Below are 21,450 nucleotides of genomic sequence, written 5' to 3' on the forward strand. Positions count from 1 at the left end.
CGGAGCCTCACTAAAGGCACACCGACAACCCCAACTCACCACAGACACAGATTTCCAATCCAAAACTGGATTATGAATCTGTAACCAGGGAAACCCCAGAACAATAGTATCATGCAGATTATGCAACACCAAAAATCTGCAATTTTCTTGATGGTCTGGGGCGACCCGCATTACCACCTGGGTCCAAAACTGGGGTTTATTTTTAGCCAAAGGAGTAGCATCAATCCCCCTCAAAGGGATAGGCGTCTGCAGAGGTGTCATTGGAAATCCACAACGTTTAGCAAAATCCAAGTCCATTAGGTTTAGGGCTGCTCCCGAATCCACAACAGCCTTAGCGGAAAATGTGGACAGGGAGCAGATCAGAGTAATAGCCAGAAGAAACTTAGGTTGAACACCCTCAACAGAAAACGTGTGTGCAAAGCGTTTCTCTCGTTTAAGACAGACAGAAATAATATGCGAGGCATCTCCACAGAAAAAACACAACTTATTACGCCTTCTGAACTCCTGACGCTGCTCTCTGGAAAAAACTCTATCACATTGCATAGGTTCAGACATTTGTTCAACAGGTGGCAACACCTTTCGTGCAACTTTGCGTTCGCGCAAACGCCGATCAACCTGAATGGCTAGTGACATAGAATCGTCAAGACCAGAGGGAAAAGGAAATCCCACCATAGTATCTTTTACGGCTTCTGACAACCCCTTCCAAAAGAGAGCAGCCAAGGCATTATCATTCCAGGTAGTAAGTACTGCCCACTTTCGGAATTTTTGACAGTACAATTCAGCAGAATCACGACCCTGGCTCAATGCCAGCAGGGTCTTTTCAGCATGATCAATGGCATTAGGTTCGTCATACAACAATCCCAAAGCTTGAAAGAATGCGTTCACATTAGTCAGAATAGGATCATCTGGTTTCAAAGAAAATGCCCAATCCTGGGGTTCGCCACGCAACAAAGAGATGACAATTTTAACCTGCTGCGCGGAGCTCCCTGACGAGTTAGGCTTCAAGGCAAAAAATAATTTACAATTATTTTTGAAATTCAAAAATGTAGACCGATCCCCAAAAAATACATCAGGTGTAGGAATCTTTGGTTCAGCAGCATGTGAATGAGCAAGGTAGGCGGAAATTCCCCGCACTTCCGCAGCGAGCTGCTCCACACGATCAGACAATTGCTTTATCTCCATTGAGAGAAAAAAAAATTCCCCCTACGGCCTCAGAGATATAGAGGAAAAAATATACACACTTTTTTTTTTTTTTTTTACAATTCTTTCCTGCTATTGAGTACCCTAGAATCTGCGGTATGACGGGTGATTCTGTTATGAATGAGTCACCGTAGGAGGCAAAAGCAGAAATACAAGCTAAGTCCAGAAAACCAGAGAAGTTGGCAACTATCAGATTGCAGACCCCTGAACCTATCAACACAACTAGCAGTAGCCGTGGGGGGTTCCTACGAAGCCCTAGACCCCTCGATCACAGCCGGAGAATTACATAGGCCTAAAGAAAGAAAGGGGAAATCTAAACTGCCCCAGAGCAGACCCCAAAGCAATAGGCAGCCCCCTACATATAATGACGGTGAAGCAAGATGAAAATACTAACACAGACAGAAAGATAGACTGAGCAAAGACGGGGCCCGCAACTATCTAGATAGGAAAGGACAGGAAGGCTGCTGTCTGCAATCTGCCAAAACCCTATCAAAGACATAAGCCAACAAGCTGATATGAAAAAAGGCCCTGAAGCAGCTAGGCTTCAAAAACTAAATCAGCACTCAGGTATTTTCAGAAGACAGAGCTAAATGAATTCAGCACACCCCAGCAGGGAATGGCAGAAATCCAGAAAAACAAAGCAAAACAAAGTCAAAGCACAAAAGCAAAAGGCCGAGCAGCAAACTTAGCTTTAGAGGAGCAGGAATTCAGACTGGTCTCCAAGGATCCCACAGAGAAATCACCCGCAGGGCAGAAGGGCGTCGGCAGCCTTATATCCAGCCCGTAACTCCACTCAGCCAGTCATCATCATCATCCTCAGGTGTTTGATAATCAGGCTCACTACCTTTCTTTACCAGAAGAGGGAGTTCCTCGGGCCTCAGTAATGAAGGGGAAAATGAACTCACAACAGAGGACCAAACAGACAGGAGGAACAGAGGCAGGCAGGGAGGACAGAAACAACACAGGAACAGGGGCAGAGACGAGCACTAAGTTGTAGTACTAGACAGGAAGAATACGGCCAGAACAGTGCGGGAGTTCCACACAATCACACACGTCCTAGGGAGGACGCCTGAAGTACCTTAGCGCCAGGAAGTGCTTCCCAAGCCCAGCCCTTGAGCGACGCCCACCGCCAGATGACGAGGATGGACGGGTGCGTGCCCGCAACCTAAGGCCAGCGCGTGTGACCACAGCAGGATAGAAGACAGGACAGGTGGGCGCACGGATGGTGGCGCAGGTGAGAGGAGGCTGCGGCGGGTGTCGCCGCTGAAGGGGCATCGGCGGGCACGACCGCCAAGGTCACAAGTCCATGCCCAATGGCACCCATTTAGCACTGCTGATCACACTGACTGGTACTGAGGGCACAGTGGATGGCATTATGGGCACAGTGCCTGGTACTGTGGGCACACTGACTGGTACTAAGGAAAAGAAAGAGAGAAAAAGGAGAGAGAGAAAGAAAGGGAAAAAAGAACAGAGAGAGAGAAAGAAAGTGAGGAAAGAAAGAACAGAGAGCGAAAGAAAGAACAGAGCGAAAGAAAGGGGAAGAAAGAAAGAACAGAGAAAAATAAAGAGGGGAAATAATGAAAGAATAAAGAAAAAGAAAGAACACAGAGAGAAAGAGGGGACAGAAAAAAAGAACAGAGAGCTAGAGAAAGAGAGAAAGAGGGGAAAGAAAGAAATAAAGAAAGAAAGAGGGTAAGAAAGAACAGGGAGAGAACAGATAGAAATCAAGAACTGAGAGAGAAAAAGAAGAGAGAGAGAAAGAGAAAGGAAGAACAGAGAGAGAAGGAAAGAGGGGAAAGAAATAACAGAGAGCGAAAGAAATAACAGCGAGAAAAAAGGGAAAAGAAAGAACAGAGAGAGAAAAAGAAAGAGAGGGAAAGAAAGAACAGAGAGAAAGAAAGAGGGGACAGAAAGCAAGAGGGGAAAGAAAGAACAGAGAAAAAGAAAGAAAGAACAGAGAGAGAAAGAGGGGACAGAAAAAAGAACAGAGAGAGAAAGAGGGGAAAGAAAGAACAGATAAATAGAAAAAACAGAGAGAGAGGAAGAACAGATGGAAAGAAAGAAAGAACAGAGAGAAAGAAAGAGGAATGAAAGAACAGAGAAAGAAAGAGGGGAAAGAAAGAACAGAGAGAGAGAAAGAGGGGAAAGAAAGAACAGAGAGAGAGAAAGAGGGGACAGAAAAAAAGAACCCAGGGAGAGCGAAAGAAAGAGGGGAAAGAAAAAAAGAACAGAGAGAAAGAGGGGAAAGAAAGAGAAAGAAAGTGAAAAAAAGAATAAAGAGGGGAAAGAAAGAACAGAGCGATAGAGAGAAAGAAAGAACAGAGAGAAAGAGAAAAAAAGATGGGAAAGAAAGAAAGAACAGAGAGAGAAAGAAAAGGGGAAAAGAAAGAACAGAGAAAAAGAGAAAGAAAGAACAGAGAGACAGAGAAAGAACAGAGAAAGAAAGAAGTAAAGAAAGAAAGAACAGAGAGAAAGAAAAAGAGGAAAGAAAAAGAAAGAAAGAGGGGAAAGAAAGAACAGAGAGGAAGAAAGAACAGAGAGAGAAAGAAAAAAGATTAGAGAGAAAGAACAGAGAGAGAAAAAGAGAGGGAAAGACAGAACAGAGAATGAGAAAGAAACAGAAAGAAAGAAATAGAGAGAAAGAAAGATTCTATAAAGATACTATAGCAATGTGAAGCGAAAAAAGGAGAAATATGCAGCACTCACTGATATAGCTGAAAATCTGTGCGTCTTTATTTCACATAAATTCCATCAATAGATATGTGGACATGCAGGACGTTAGAGGAATGCTAGGGGAGGGAGGTGCCGGACAACGGCCGTTTCGCGATTACTCGCTTCTACGGGTCCAACCTGTACAGATTTTCAGCTATATCGGCGAGTGCTGCATATTTCTCCTTTTTTCGCTTCATATTGAAATATTCATGTTTTTTCATGCAAGCACCTCCGTTTTTTTACTGAAATATATACCGCAATACTTCAGATAAATAGCTTCGTCTGTTAATGTGGTGATTTGTGTGCCCTAGTATGCCGTTCATCTGTTTGCTCTTTGCAAAGATACTATAGCAGCCCGGCTCCCATTGTAATGCCCACCTGAGCCTCCCGATGCAGGACATATCATGATCCGCTCACATGGCCGGCATCCCCGATTCAAAGGTGATCCTGCTGTCCGCGCTGTCGGAGTAGGACATGGCGATGGATCTGAAGCATTCCTGGTTCCGTCACAATCTCCTCATGAAATTACCTCATTTCCGGTTAGCTTCCAGCACATCACTTCCGGTGGACCGTCATGTGCAAGCTTTAAAGTGCTCATCGGGGTTCCGCCATGTACTCCCATGTCCGTTGGAAAAGCCCGCTTTGTATGCCTCGTACACACTTGGCTCTGCTCCGTACATCCCGTACACATATGGCTCCACTTCGTACACACTTGGCTCTGCTCCGTACACATATGGTTCCACTCTGTATACACACTGCTCCGCTCCGCATACCCCATACACACGCAGCTCCGATCCGTACACCTTGGACACGTGCGGCTCCGCTCCGTAAACCTCGTACACACGCGGCTCCACTCCCTGCACCTCATACACACGTGGCTCCGTACACCTCGTACATGCGCGGCTCCGCTCTGCACACCTCATACAAGCGCGGCTCCGCTCCCTACACCTCGTACACACGCGGCTCCGCTCCCTACACCTCGTACACACGTGGCTCCGCTCTGCACACGCGGCTCCGCTCCCTACACCTCGTAAACGCAGCTCCGCTCCCTACACCTCGTACACACGCAGCTCCGCTCCCTACACCTCGTACACACGCGGCTCCGCTCCCTACACCTCGCACACACGAGGCTCCGCTCCCTACACCTCGTACACACCATAATAGTTTTATGAAAAACCACCCCATTTATATAAGTCAAAAATTGACATACAAGTGTATCACTACAAAAATGGGTATTACTGTGGACATAATAGGACAATCGCAAATATCTATATAAGAAATATATGAGAGAAGAACTGCGAAAAAAGTCCCACACTACAATATTTACAAAATTACAAAAATAATTTTATTAGAATATAACAGGAATAAAGGAAAAAGGTGGAGTACGAGTCAATAATGACCATAGATATTACATGGGCAGAAACTTAGGGGTACACCAGCGGTACATGGACAGAGGAATACTAATGATTTTATCAATACATAGTATAGGAATACAACATTCAACATTTGTCCCTTATTAATATAAAGCAACCAGTCACATTGTACAAAAGAGAAGCACAGAAATGACCATCACAAATGGTGGAGCCTGCCACCAATAGGGATGAATACAAAAAACAGTAATCGCACCAAATAAATTCACTGCATAGTATTACCTTTAGACTGGTCAGTAGTAGAAGCCCACCAAGGTGTACCCTCCCCGAGGCTAGATGGCCTTCATCAAGGGGTAAAGGAAAGTGAGAAACAGGAAGTATTTAAGATATAAGACCACCAATGAAATAGTGTGAATTATACACATGATCAGAATCTTGTGATATAATGTCCCTCCCTTAAGATGGCATCCATCGCCATAGAAACTGAACACCAACCACCACAAATTTTATTACGGTATCAAAAGAAAAAAAACAATATATATATCTCTCCACACGTCCCCCTTCATTTGTAGCAAACCACCTACCACCATCCCACATAAAAATAATCACGGAGCATAGCAATCACTAACAGTGGCATCAAGTAGCCATGGTAACCCAGGCCATACTAGATATCTAGCGTGCTCTGTGCTCAGGAGCGCGTCATGTCCGCCCCACATGGCGTGGGTGTAGCCACAATAACCAAAACACTAGAGGGCATCAGCGGCAAGTAGCCAGTGATGTCATCGTCACATGGCTGTTCACACCGCGCCACCTCACGACATAAGCCGCAAGGCAAAACGGTGGCGCGCCATGGATGTGAGAGCGCGTCACAACCCCCCTCTCTGACGCGAGCGTCACCGTGACAACCCAGACGCAAGGAGGCGGCGGCACATAACCGGTGACGTCAGCATCACGTGACCGCTCACCCGGCAACAAGAGACGCCGAGAGCGGCCCCAAGTGTAGGAGGCAGCGGCGCATGCTCGTGACGGGACTGCATGAGCCGCTCAAAGAGGTAGTCAAAAATGGGAGAGGAGTTGGATAAGGATCAATGGAAGTAAAAGGCATATACATATGAAATTATTAAGAGAAGGAGATACATGGTGGAAAAGCATACAGAATATATAGACAAGACCTGGAGGGTAGCTAAAATATACTAGGCAATCCCTAATGATGACAAATAGGAAAACCCAGAAAAGGAAAGACAAATATGTAAATATACCATTAGGCATTATACTTAAGGTCTATGTGGCAGTAATCCCATCTTATCGTATTAAGTACAAAATAGACATAATTTGTGGGAACTTCACAGAGATAGTAAAAATAACATAGAAATAAATGCAATATGTATAGCATCTTCATCCACTTGAAGGATCGCGTGATTCCTCTCTGGATTTCCTTTTAGCATTCTTCCAAGGTCATAAACAGGAAGAACGAAGGAACATCAGTGGACAAAACTCTAAAAACAGAATAGTAAAATTAAAAATTAAAAACAAACCCATGAACAAAAAATGGTCAAAGGGTACTTGGAGCCATAAAAAGTGGTCACAAGAATGGAGCAAAGCTAATAGCTTCATTCAGTCCTTTTGGTTGTACAGTATCTAAGGACCAAATCCAACAAGTTTCACATTGAGATAATCTCTTAGTCAGATTCCCACCACAAATGCCAGGTTTAATTATATCAATACCTATTACCCGAAGCAGTGAACTATCACAGTTGTGTTTTAATTTAAAGTGCCTTGGTAGCGTCCTGAGTGTGGTCGGGTCCTCATGGTCAACTGCCGCCTGTATCCCTAACACATGTTCACGAACTCGTGTTTTTAATTGTTGAGTGGTCATTCCGACATATATCAAGTTACACGGGCATACAGCAAAATACACCACATAACTTGATGTACAGGTAATATAATTCCTGATATCATATCTCCTAGTTCCTGAGGAGTTAAAGAACTCATTAGTGCGATCAATGTTGGGGCAGGCGACACAGTGACCACAAGGAGCGCAACCACACCCAGGATGACCAGCATCGAGAAAAGTAGTGCGCGGTTCAGAATGGTAGTGACTATGAACAAGATGATCACGAAGGTTTTTTGACCGTCTAATCGTAATACTAGGCATTGAGGGAAGAATCTGGTTTAGGATCGGGTCCGTCTGAAGAATCAGCCAGGCACGGTTGAGGCAATCTTTCATACGAGAAAATTGTGCATGGTAGTTAGTAATAAATCTTATCTTATTATCAGATTTTTTCTCCTTTTTCTTAAACAAGAGAGAATGGCATGTAGACCATTTAGCCCGATTAAGAGCTCTCTTAATTGATCGCCCACTATACCCTATACCACTCTCATCCTTTGGTTGAGAACTTGCCCTCATTCATTTTGGATACAGGGGAATTTTTCAAACGGGTGGATGGCCTTCATGTTGGCCAGGATATGATGCTGGTGACAGGTGATGTTGAATCCCTGTACACCAGCATCAGGCACACAGATGGGTTAGCGGCCTCTAGATATTTCCTTAGGATATCGAACCTGGGGAGATTGTTCTGTTAATTCTTGAGTTCTCCCTGACGCATAACTTTTTTACTTTTATGGGGTCCTTCTACCTGCAGCTCCAGGGTACTGCTATGGGGGCGTCCTTTGCCCCCTCTTATGCCAACTTGTTCCTGGGGCCGTGGGAGAGGGACCTCCCCTGTCAGATCAATGTCTGTCGATGGACCGCATCCCGTTTTGGGTGCGGTACATCGACTACATTTTCTTGATCTGGCAGGGGAATGCTTCACAGTTATGCGATTTTATGGCAGGTGTTAACTCTAATGACAAGAACATCCATATCACATATAGTTATGATGTAAATAAAATCAGTTTTTTGGATGTTACTGTATGGAGGGCTGGGGACGGCAATCTTCAAACCAGTATCTTTAGGAAAGAAACATCTTCCAATATCCTATTACATGCCACATCTGCTCATCCCAAACCAATGATAAACTCTATCCCGGTAGGGCAGTTCCTGCATCTTCGCAGGATCTGCTCTACTGAGCGTGATTTTGAGGTACAGGCAAGAGAACTCGCTGATAGGTTCCGAGAGAGAGGGTATAGTGGGCGATCAATTAAGAGAGCTCTTAATCGGGCTAAATGGTCTACATGCCATTCTGTCTTGTTTAAGAAAAAGGAGAAAAAATCTGATAATAAGATAAGATTTATTACTAACTACCATGCACAATTTTCTCGTATGAAAGATTGCCTCAAACATGCCTGGCTGATTCTTCAGATGGACCCGATCCTAAACCAGATTCTTCCCTCAATGCCTAGTATTACGATTAGACGGTCAAAAAACCTTCGTGATCATCTTGTTCATAGTCACTACCATTCTGAACCGCGGACTACTTTTCTCGACTCTGGTCGTCCTGGGTGTGGTTGCGCTCCTTGTGGTCACTGTGTCGCCTGCCCCAACATTGATCGCACTAACGAGTTCTTTAACTCCTCAGGAACTAGGAGATATGATATCAGGAATTATATCACCTGTACATCACGTTATGTGGTGTATTTTGCTGTATGCCAGTATAACTTGATATATGTCGGAATGACCACTTGACAATTAAAAACATGAGTTTGTGGACATGTGTTGGGGATACAGGCGGCAGCTGACCATGAGGACCCGACCACACTCAGGACGCTACCAAGGCACTTTAAATTAAAACACAACTGTGATAGTCCACTGCTTCGGGTAAGAGGCATTGATATAATTAAACCTGGCATTCGTGGTGGGAATCTGACTAAGAGATTATCACAATGTGAAACTCGTTGGATTTGGTCCTTAGATACTGTACAACCAAAAGGACTGAATGAAGCTATTAGCTTTGCTCCATTCTTGTGACCACTTTTTACGGCTCCAGGTGTCCTTTGACCATTTTTTGTTCATGGGTTTGTTTTTAATTTTTAATTTTACTATTCTGTTTTTAGAGTTTTGTCCACTGATGTTCCTTCGTTCTTCCTGTTTATGACCTTGGATGAATGCTAAAAGGAAATCCAGAGAGGAATCACGCGATCCTTCAAGCGGATGAAGATGCTATACGTATTGCATTTATTTCTATGTTATTTTTACTATCTCTGTGAAGTTCCCACAAATTATGTCTATTTTGTGCTTAATACGATAAGATGGGATTACTGCCACATAGACCTTAAGTATAATGCCTAATGGTATATTTACATATTTGTCTTCCCTTTTCTGGGTTTGCCTATTTGTCATCATTAGGGATTGCTTAGTATATTTTAGCTACCCTCCAGGTAGGGATTGCTTGTCTATATATTCTGTATGCTTTTCCACCATGTATCTCCTTTTCTTAATAATTTCATATGTATATGCCTTTTACTTCCATTGATCCTTATCCACCTCCTCTCCCATTTTTGACTACCTCTTTGAGTGGCTCATGCCCTCCCGGCACGCGCGTGCGCCGCTGCCTCCTACACTCGGGGCGGCTCTCGGCATCTCTTGTTGCCTGGTGAGCGGTCACGTGATGGTGACGTCACTGGTCATGTGACACCGCCGCTGCCTTGCATCTGGGTTGTCACGGTGACGCTCGTGTCAGAGAGGGGGGCGTGATGCGCTCTCACATCCATGGCGCGCCACCATTGTTATGCCTTGCGGCTTATGTCATGAAGTGGCGCGGTGTGAACAGCCATGTAACGATGACGTCACTGGCTACTTGCCGCTGACGCCCTCTAGTGTTTTGGTTACTGTGGTTACACCCACGCCATGTGGGGCGGACATGACGCGCTCCTGAGCACAGAGCACGCTAGATATCTAGTATGGCCTGGGTTACCATGGCTACTTGATTGTTGTGAACTCATTTTCTGGTTTACCTCTGTCCTCTGGTGAGGGTGGTGGAGCTGGCTGTGTTGACAGAGGAGTTGTGAGTTCTCCATCCAGGCTCCCTCTGGTGGTGACAGCAGGTAATGAAGCTGATCTAAATGGCAGAGACCTGCCACCTGAGGAGGAGGACTGTGAGTGGACATCAGGAGTCTCTGACTGGATTTAAGACAGCCGACTCCCTAATTTTGTGCTGGTGAATTTTTCCTGCCCTGAGGTTCTGGTTTCCAGTTCTGTCCCTGCCTTCTCAAGCTAAGTGTGCTCTGCTATTTTTTCACATGAGATTTGGTCTGGTTTACTCAGTTTTTGTGGTCAGCCAGGCCCTGCTGGGGTTGTGCTGAATTTCCATTCTTATGTTTCTGTTTATTCCAGTTTGCTTTTTGTCCCTGATCAGATTGGTCTCTAATTTGCTCTGTCTTCAGAATATACCAGAGTGCTGATATAGGGAATTGGAATCTAGCGACTTCAGGGTTTTTGTCATCAGAAAGTGTTGGCCATTTTTTGGCAGGGTTTTGTGCGTGATTGCAGACAGCATCTTTCCTTTCCTGTCCTTTCTAGTTAGTGTGGGCCCCATCGTTTGCTCAGCCTATTTTTCTATCAGTGTTTGTGTTTTCATCTTGTCTCACCGACAATACATGTTTGGGGGCTGTCTATTGCTTTGGTGTCTGCTCTGGGGCAGTTTAGATTTCCCCTTTTCTTGCTTTAGGCTTATTTAGTTCTCCGGCTGTGACGAGGCATCTAGGATCATCGTAGGTACGCTTCACGGCTACTGCTAGTTGTGTGGATAGGATCAGGGGTCTGCAATCCGCTTAGTTACCAACCTCTCTGGTTTTCTGGGGCTAACTTGTTTTTCCTCCTCGGTGACTCATTCATTACACTTGATGCCACTGTTAGTGATTGCTACGCTCTGTGATTATTTTTATGTGGGATGGTGGTAGGTGGTTTGCTACAAATGAAGGGGGACGTGTGGAGAGATATATATATTGGTTTTTTTCTTTTGATACCGTAATAAAATTTGTGGTGGTTGGTGTTCAGCTTCTATGGCGATGGACGCCATCTTAAGGGAGGGACATTATATCACATGATTCTGATCATGTGTATAATTCACACTATTTCATTGGTGGTCTTATATCTTAAATACTTCCTGTTTCTCACTTTCCTTTACCCCTTGATGAAGGCCATCTAGCCGAAACGTGCGTCAAGAAGGGTACACCTTGGTGGGCTTCTACTACTGACCAGTCTAAAGGTAATACTATGCAGTGAATTTATTTGGTGCGATTACTGTTTTTTGTATTCATCCCTATTGGTGGCGGGCTCCACCATTTGTGATGGTCATTTCTGTGCTTCTCTTTTGTAAAATATGGCTGGTTGCTTTATATTAATAAGGGACAAACGTTGAATGTTGTATTCCTATACTATGTATTGATAAAATCATTAGTATCCCTTTGTCCATGTACCGCTGGTGTACCCCTAAGTTTCTGCCCATGTACTATCTATGGTCATTATTGACTCGTACTCCACCTTTTTCCTTTATTCCTGTTATATTCTAATAAAATCATTTTTGTAATTTTACAAATGTTGTAGTGTGGGACTTTTTTCGCGGTTCTTCTCTCATATATTTCTTACCTCGTACACACGCGGCTCCGCTCCCTACACCTCGTACACATGCGGCTCTGCTCCCTACACCTCGTACACACGCGGCTCTGCTCCCTACACCTTGTACATGCGCGGCTACGCTCTGCACACCTCGTACACACGCGGCTCTGCTCCATACGCCCTGTACACACGTGGCTCCGCTCCGTACACCTCATCCACACGTAGCTCCGCTCCGTACACTTTGTACACACGCGGCTCTGCTCCGTACACCTCATACACACGTGGCTCCGCTCTGTACACCTCATACACATGTGGCACTGCTCTGCTCCGTACACCTTGTACACACAGCTCCGTTCCATGCTCCTCATGCACACGTGGCTCCGTACACACGCGGCTCCACTCCATACACCTCATACACTCACGGCTCCGCTCCGTACACCTCGTAGATGTACGGCTCGGCTCCGTACACCTCGTACACACGCGGCTCTGCTCCGTAACCTCGTACACATGTGGCTCTGCTCCGTACACCTCGTACACACACGGCTCCGCTTCGTACACCTCGAACACACACAGCTCTGCTACATCCACACTGTAAACCCCTCCTGACCCCACACAGAAACTTTACCTCATCCAGCACCATGACAACCAGCACAGCAGAGTTTTGCAGAGTGCAGACACGGAGGCCCCTGATGACGATCGATCATGTGACCCCTGACTCCTCCCCTCCTGTGACCTCATCACAGGACCTGTGCGTGCAGCCACAGAACAGCCCAGCTACATCACTGCAGGCTGCGGTGGGTCTCTGAGAGGGTGAGGATAGGGTGGGCGTATGGGGGGGGGCCTGGTTGCTCAGTGCAGTGCGGGAAAAATAGCGTCCCGGGTGGGACGCCGGTGGGGGGGTCAAAAACGGGACTGTCCTGCGAGAATCGGGACGGTTGGGAGCTATGGGTCTGGTCACATGCTCCTCCACCAGCAGCCATTGTATGGTCAGGAGTGCTGGTCAGGTAAGGTCAGTGTATGAGTTTCTATTATGTTTTACATGGTAATATTATAGGCTTATAAGATTTTAAACATACCACAAGTGCCTTACTGAAATTATGAAAGATTTTTCATGTTAGCATTAAAACTTTAGCCTTTTAAATGATTCTTACCTCTGAAGTTTGGCCACCTGCTTTTAACTTTGTGCTCAGGAATATCGAATCTTATGTAAGTTCCTCTTGTTGCTATATCTGAGTGCAGTTCCACGCTGTTTTCTGTTGCAGAACATCTATTTTCCTTAAAAGTCCACCAGAAAGAAAAATTTGTAAGTAGTACTTCAAAAATAGTTAAAAGTAATAGTATAATGATTAATATGTTATATCGGCTACTGTGCGCTATGCAAAGATATGGAGCAGTGTGTCCTCCATGTGCCATTACTGATGGTTGTGCATAGCAGGACACTTTTGGATACTTTTTTCAAACAAATTAGAAATTAAGCATTGAGTATGGTAGCTTTGAGAGTCTGTCAGCAGCTTTGACACTGTAAAACTGCAAACAACACTAGCTAGAAGAGATTTACAGGTGCCTAAACATACAGTTGAAACCACTAGTTTACATATACTATATAAAAAGACACGTATGCATGTTTTTCTCAATATCTGACAGTTTTGTCAGGAGGAGTGGGCCCAAATTCCAACCAATTATTGTGAGAAGCTTGTAGAAGGAGATCCCAAATGTTTGATCCAAGTCATTCAGTTTAAGTACAATGGTACCAAATGCTAATGAAATGTATGTAAACTTTTTACTTTGCAGTAAGTAATAAAAACTCCTTAAACGTTCTCTCTCATTATTCTGGCATTTGACAAATATTAATAATTATGGTAATCCTAATTGACCCAAAACGGTAAAGGTTTATTCTGATTTCATGCCAGAAATTGAGAAGAACATGCATATGTGTCTTTTTATATAGTGTATGTAAACTTCTGGTTTCAGATGTACCTTCATGCAGCAATGTTAATTAAAAAGTACTACTATGGTGCACAAGTCTTTTTTTGGCAGTCTCTAATGCTGAAATTCTATCAATTGTCTGCAAAAAGAGCTCCACAACCCCTTTATCCTGTTCCTCAGTGATGGCTTTATCGGGCTTCTGGCTGAATTTAATAGTGATCACTCAAGAGTAGAAGGAGAGCTTACAGTGAATCCCAAGAGAATAGACCAGCATCAAAGACCACCCAAAAAGCACTTGCAGAAATATAAAGTGCGCTAGTTTAAAACTTCTCTTAGGGTATGTGCGCATGTTCAGGATTTGCAGAAGAAAATACTGATGTGTTGGCAGAAAAAACGCTTCGTAAAATAAGTGTGTTGTGCAGATTTTTACCTTCTCATAAGTATGGGTGAAATCTGAAGTAAAGATGACAAACAAATTGACATGCTGCAGACTTAAATCATTTAGGCTTTGTGTCAAAACTGCACAGAAAAAACCATGACAAAAGGGCAACATGGGCACATACCCTTACTCATTTCTGCTGCCTCTAAAACCTCATAGAAAGCTACATTTAAACATCTCTGGAACACAGAGAAACACAACAAACGTGAAAAAACGTGAAAAAAACACTCTGCTGTAAAAAAATTTTTTTCAACAATAAACAGCAAGTGCAAGTAAAAAGATGATAGCAAAACGGTATTTAGTTGATACGTTTTTTGCAAAAAATGTATGCCAAGCCGCTCTACCAACGTCACGGTAACCCATCTCGGAGCAGTCCTATCCAATGTATTTAAAACCTGACCATGTGAACAGTACCTATATGCTCAGGGTTCAAATATGCAATTTGCATACATGTGGTCTCGTGCCGACTAGAAATATGTGGCCCAAATTGCATACATACAGCCACATAACTGCCCGCTCCCGACACCAGAGAATCCTGACCGTGCACAGATGAGGGGTCACAATTCATATGTAGTGACTGCAGTCTTGAACGCCAAGCCTGGACAACCCCTTTAAAGGTTTTTCCTGGGAACAACTTTATTTTTAATTACTTTATATCTGTAAGTCTGTAAGTTCATAATTTTAATTTTACTTGCTGCATGATGGAGGTTCACTCCATTTATTGTCTAAGGGACTGCTGGAAATATCTCAGCACTCTATTAGCTTTCTCAATCATAGGAGACCTCTTTCTAAAAAAAAAGAAAACAAAGAGTAGTTGTAAATAGTACCTACTTAAAACTGAGCTCAAGTCATCAGTACTAAGCCCAATAAGTAATGTATCTCGCAATGATGTAGAATTGTTCTGAGAAAGGTTTTGATGGATTAGTGATTCTTGACAACCCAAATAAATCTGCTCTCTAGAATACTTATTTGATGCAATAGTTGTTACTAGGGAGGCTCTAATCCAATCTATCATATATCTAGGGGTGTAAAGACTGCGGTTGCAACCGGGCTTGTGCCGATGAGGGGCTCTCCGACACCAGCATAAATGTAAACTAGATGTGCATCCTCGGATGCATATTCATCTGAAGTGTATTTCGGCCAATCAGAAGCCAGCAGCTGACGTTGTCGGGCATGTGACAGGGGATGCATGGCAGTGACGTCATGCGCTCCCATTGCTTGCACACTGAAGTCAGCTACCGGCATCAGGAGGGGACACCGTGTGGTGGGTGAGCAGAAGGAAGGTGAGTATAATTGTTCATTTTTTTCTGTGCATTACAGAACAGCAGCAGAATGGGAACATATACCAGCATGGGGCCCAGGATAAGGAACATATGCCAGGATGAGGGATATAAATACGAGGATGTGGAATATACATACCAGGATAAGGGACATATATACCAGGATTTCAGTTATAAATCTCTATTCATTACATAGTGGAATGCATTGAGAATGATAAAACATAAAAATGATCAATGTAAATCACAATTAATATTCAATGGAGATCTGGATTTGGAATGATACTCAAAATCAAAGTGGAAAATCAAATTACAGGCTGATCCCACTTCAGTGGAAATGCCTCAAGACAAGGAAATGATGCTCAGTAGTGTGTGTGGCCTCCAAATGCCTGTACGACCTCCTTTCAATGCCTGGGCATGGTCCTGATGAGGCAGCGGATGTTCTCCTGAGGGATCTCCTCCCAGACCTGGATTAAAGCAATAGACAACTCCTGGACAGTCTGTGGTGCACAGTGGCGTTGGTGGATGGAACGAGTCATGATGTCCTAGATGGGCTCGATTGGATTCAGGTCTGGGGAAAGGGCAGGCCAGTCCATAGCATCAATGCCTTCATCATGCAGGAACTGCTGACACACTTCAGCCACATGAGGTTTAGCATTATCATGCATCAGAAGAAACCCGTGCAATGTGGCTGCAAGATCTGAGAATGAAACACAGCAACCACCTAGAGCAAGAACCAGTCACCATTACAGAAGCAGACATCCAATATCGGGTCAAGAACATGAAGAGCTGGACAATACCTGGCCCAGACATGATCCACACCTACTGGCTAAAGAAACTAACAGCACTGCATGGCAAAGCAGATGAACCAACTGCTAGAAGAAGGCCACCATCCAGCTTGGCTAACACAAGGTAGAACAGAAGCAAAAATGAACTTGGCACTCAACTTGATGAAAGAGGAGGAAATTTCATTTATTTTGCATCCAGACAAAAACAGAAGAAATAACTGAACGTTTTCGGTCCCATATTGGACCTTCATCAGAGTATCTTGTTGGTTCAGAGGGATAAGACAGTGTGCTTCAAATAAGCTGGAAGGATTATAAGAGGAAAATGCCGCCTGAATGCTATTTAAGGAGGCAAGATTTATTGTGGCTAAATTAAATGTAGCGCATCCATAAATGGCGACTGCCGTCACTGTGGTAGAGTACTGGATGCTGCGTAGGGAATCAAAATTCAGTTCAGCATGTCCTTTATAGGTAATTACTATCACTGTGACCAAGCGCTGGTGGCTGTACATGTAGATCAGATTATGGGCAGCGCATCCATGTGAGGCGACTGTGGTCGCTGCTTCAAAGTGCTGTGTGTAGAGGTCCCGGGCGCTGGACAGCACTTCGAGCAGTGACCCCTAATACCACTGGAATTACTGTTGCCTTCACCTTCTACATCTTCTCCAGTTCTCCTTTGAGGCCCTGGTATTTCTCCAGCTTCTCATATTCCTTCTTTCTGATCTTGCTGTCACTTGAAACTGCCACATCTATTATCATTGCAGTCTTCTGATCCTTGTCTACTATGACAATGTCTGGTTGGTTAGCCAACACCTGCTTATCCATTTGGATCTTGAAGTCCCACAGGATTTTTGCCCCGTCATTCTCCACCACTTTCTCTGGGGTCTTCCACCTGGACTTAGGGGTACTTAGCCCATATGCTGCACAGATGTTGCTGTATACAATTCCCGCTACTTGGTTGGGGCGTTCAGTATACGCTGTTCCTGCTTCAATTTTGCATCATACCACTATGTGTTGGACGGTTTCAGAGGTTTCTGTGCAGAGTCTGCATCTTGGGTCTTGTCTTGTGTGGTAGATTCCTGCGTCTTTGAATCTGGTACTTAGAGCTTGCTCTTGCGCCTCCATTATTTGTCGATGGTACATCCCGTGCAGCGGCTTGTCTTGCCATGGCGCTTCATGTTCCTGTTCTTCCTTCCAGATCTGTTGTTGTTGCTGACTTAGGAATTCTTTCAGCATCTCATCTTTTGGTGCAATTTTTCTGACGTATTACTGGATACACTTTGTTTCATTCGTGATGGTGGCTTGGATGCTTATCAATCCTCGACCACCCTACTTTCTGTTGGTATACAATCTTTGGGTGCTAGACTTAGGGAGGAGACCTTTATGCACTGTGAGGAGCTTTCGAGTCTTCACATCTGCAGCTTCCACTTGTTCTTTTGGCCAGCACACTATGCCAGCAGGGTATCTGATAGTTATCAGATATAACAGGCAGGCATAAGGGCATACCCATTGATGGCATGGATTTTATTCTTCCCACTGAGCTGGCTGTTCAGGACCTGTCTTACCCTTTGATGGTATTTGGATGTTGCTGCCTTCCTGGCGTCTTCATCATGGTTACCGTATCCCTGTGGGATGCCGAGGTACTTGTAGCATGTCTGTACATCTGTTATGTAACTTGCTGGTACTTCCACTCCATCAGTCTTGACCACCATGCCAACTGGCCACACTTCTCCAGTCTGAATATACTAATATACTGGAGATATATTATTGAAAGCAGCACTACAAAATATTTTTTGATTAAACAAGTCGACTTTATTAGCCCATCTGGTGTGAACAGCCTTCCTCAAGCAGCAAATACATACAAGTAAAGGGTGTATATATATATATCAGCAACACACATATTGCAATTACAAATTCATTAGTAAATAATACCAGGATGAGGGATATATATACAGTGGCATGCAAAAGTGTGGGCACCCCTGGTAAAATTTACTGTTATTGTGAACAGTTCAAGCAATCAATCAGATTTATTATCGCCAAGTACATATTACATATATACAAGGAATTCTTTGTGGCAAAGAGGCAACATAATATATAACGACAGATACAACAAGTAACATCTAACAAGACAGATACAGTATATAGTCTACACATGACGATTTAATTGTTGAACAGAGAGTGGATAGAAGCTGTTCATATGGCGGTTGGTGCTGCATTTGGGGACTCTGAAGCGACGTCCTGAAGGGAGTAGTTGGAATGAGGAGTGTCCCGGGTGAGAGGGATCGGATGAAATTTTCAATGCGTGGGATCGAATACTCTTATCATAAAGATCCTGAATTTTAGGCAGGGGGGAACCTATAATTCTCTCTGCTGTTCTGAAAGTCCTTTGTAAGCGGAGTTTGTCATGCGCAGTGGCTCCCCCATACCAGACTATCAGAGAGGAACAAATCACAGATCTGATGACAGCATTAAAGAATAAGATCAGCAGATTCTTAGACAAACCATATCTTTTCAGCTGACGCAGGAAGAACATCCTCTGTTGTGCTTTTCTTATAACAGCATCCACGTTTTTACCCCATTTAAGATCATGAGAGATGATAACACCAAGGAATTTGGTCTCTGTGACCCTAAGAACCACTTCGTCATGGATGTAGATTGGAAGTATCTCATGTTGATCTTTCCTAAAATCCACAACCATCTCAGCAGTTTTTTTAGTGTTGAGTACAAGATTATTGGCTTTACACCAGTCACATATTCTTTCCGATACAACTCTTCAGCATTTCCCCTGATGAGACCAATCAGAGTCATATCATCGGCAAATTTCAAGATTTTTACTGAGTCTGCTGAAGAGATGCAATCATTCGTATAGAGAGAAAACAGTAACGGGGACAAAACACACCCCTGAGGTGCCCCGATGTTTGTGACCAAGGTGTCCGAAGTGAATGGTCCAACTTTTACACTCTGTATCCTGGCTGTCAGGAAGTTATAAATCCACAAGCATAAGTTGAGAGGGACTCCAAGAGCTACCATTTTCTTATGAAGTAAATTCGGATCAATGGTATTGAACGCTGAGCTAAAGTCCATGAAAAGAATCCAGACATATGAGTGCAGTTCATCTGTATGATCCAAAATGTACTTCAGTGCCAGATTGACAGTGTCGTTTGCTGAACGATTCTCCTTATAGGTAAACTGAAGCGGGTCCCATAGCTTCTGCGTGAATTTTATCAGGTGGGACATCATAATTCTTTCGAAGACTTTCATAGCTACAGATGTGAGTGCTACTGGTCTATAGTCGTTCAACTCAGAGGATCCCACTTTCTTGGGGACAGGGATAATTGTGGAACTTTTCCAACACTGAGGTACAACGCACTCTTTCAGTGACACATTGTATATATTTGTCAGTATAGGGGCAAGCTGGGTAGCACATACTTTCAGACACATTGGAGATACACCATCAAGGCCAGGTGCCTTTTTGACCTTAAGTCCCTTCAGGATGCGTATCACCTCTGCCTCGGAGCTCACTACTTGGGTGTTGCACAATGAATGATCTTTATATGAACAGACTGAGGAGCTTAGAGATGAATAGCCACTGTGTGTAGAGCTTGCCTCAAATCTGCAGTAGAATTCATTTAACTCTGCTGCCAGACTTCAGCTGGGGTTCACTATAGTGGGGTGGCTTTTATAATTGGTGACCTCTCTTAATCCTCTCCATGCAGATCTAGTATCTTTTGATGAGAACCTTTCCTCCAGAATCTTTGCATACTCGTGTTTGGCTAACTTGATCTCTTTAGATAGCGAGTTCCTAAGTTTCTTGAATTCAGTAATATCGCCTGCTTTATAAGCCTCCTCTTTTCTCTTACGGATCAACCTGACTTTATTTGTAAACCACGGCTTGTTGTTTCCCCGAAAGTGGACAGATTTGGATGGAATAAACGTGTCTTTACAAAAACGGATATATGAGGACACTGCATCAACCCATTCATCCAGACCCGAGCATGTTTCCTGGAATACCTCCCAGTCCGTGCATTCAAAGCATGCTTGTAGTTGCAATTTTGCCTCCTCAGACCATGTCTTCTTTGTATAAACTGTAGGTTTGGATGTTTTCAACCTTTGCCTGTAGGCTGGAATTAAATGAATTAGACAATGATCTGAAAAGCCCACTGCTGCTCTCCTCACTGCCCTGTAGGCCCCTTTTATGACTGTATAGCACTGATCAAGCATATTGTTCTCTCTCGTGAAGCAGTTTATATGTTGAGTACATTTGGGGAGATCCAGGTTGAGTTTTCCTTTGTTAAAGTGCCCCATTACGATCACAAATGCTTCTGGAGATCCTTTCTCCCATTCTGATATTTTGCAAGCTTATTCACCAATAGCAGCTTTAACAGATGCTTGAGGGGGAATATATACTGCAACCAGATCCATAGATGAAAACTCTCTTGGAGAGTAAAATGGTCTACAATTAAGTGCAATGTACTCTAGATCTGGAGAGCAACCTTTTCCCAGTATGGTAACATCACAGCACCAGCTAGTGTTGATGTAGAGACATACCCCACCCCCCCTTTGTTTACCTGAAGCTACACAATCACGGTCAGCTCTGTAGATAACAAAACCAGGTAGATCCAGACTACAATCAGGGATGGTCTCATTCAACCAGGTCTCAGTAAAACAAAGAGCAGCTGAATTGGCCATATCAGATCTCATGTTACAAAGTAAGCTCAGATCCTCCATTTTGTTAGATAAGGAACGGACATTAGCCAAGTGGAGTGAAGAAAGAGCTGTTCTGAACCCTCTCCTCCGAAGGCGTGCCAGGACGCCTCCTCTCCTACGTCTCTTGCAGTACACCTCCACAGGTTTCACAGAAGTAATGGATTTTATGTACTCAATTGTTGAATTAGCAATCATGCTCCAAGAAGGGGAGTCCATGAGAAATTGCGGATGATTCCAGAATAATAAATCGTCCCTTGAAATCATAAGAGTAGATTTACAGAGTGCAGTGGCCATTATTACACTCAGCTTGTAGCTATAAAGACTGAACAGTCACAGCTTAGCAGAGTTAAAAGTACAACTTTCCATAAAGGGTGCTCCCAGCACTGCTGGGGGGGAGGGCATGGGTGCAACAAGACAGGGACATCAGGGGACACGCCAACAGTCAGTCCAAACCTGCCCAGCTCACCCCTTCAGCTCCACCTGGACCACAAGATCTCCAGAACATCTCCAGCACCGCACACTCCACCAGTTTTCCTAT

At 44.0% G+C, this 21,450-nt stretch overlaps 1 protein-coding gene across 1 annotated transcript in view; it reads right to left on the bottom strand.

The window, feature by feature from the left end:
- The window catches only part of SLC29A4 (solute carrier family 29 member 4), a 236,119-nt gene that overhangs the window by 39,495 nt on the left and 175,174 nt on the right, over positions 1–21,450 (bottom strand). Inside the window, exon 8 of the mRNA XM_073558133.1 lies at positions 12,930–13,053. Within this exon, the coding sequence (XP_073414234.1) occupies positions 12,930–13,053 (124 nt within the window). The remainder of the gene's footprint in view (positions 1–12,929; positions 13,054–21,450) is intronic.

Source organism: Dendrobates tinctorius, unplaced genomic scaffold (assembly GCF_039654945.1).
Source record: "Dendrobates tinctorius isolate UK_male_01 unplaced genomic scaffold, ASM3965494v1 ptg000254l, whole genome shotgun sequence".
Taxonomy (NCBI): Eukaryota; Metazoa; Chordata; class Amphibia; order Anura; family Dendrobatidae; genus Dendrobates; species Dendrobates tinctorius.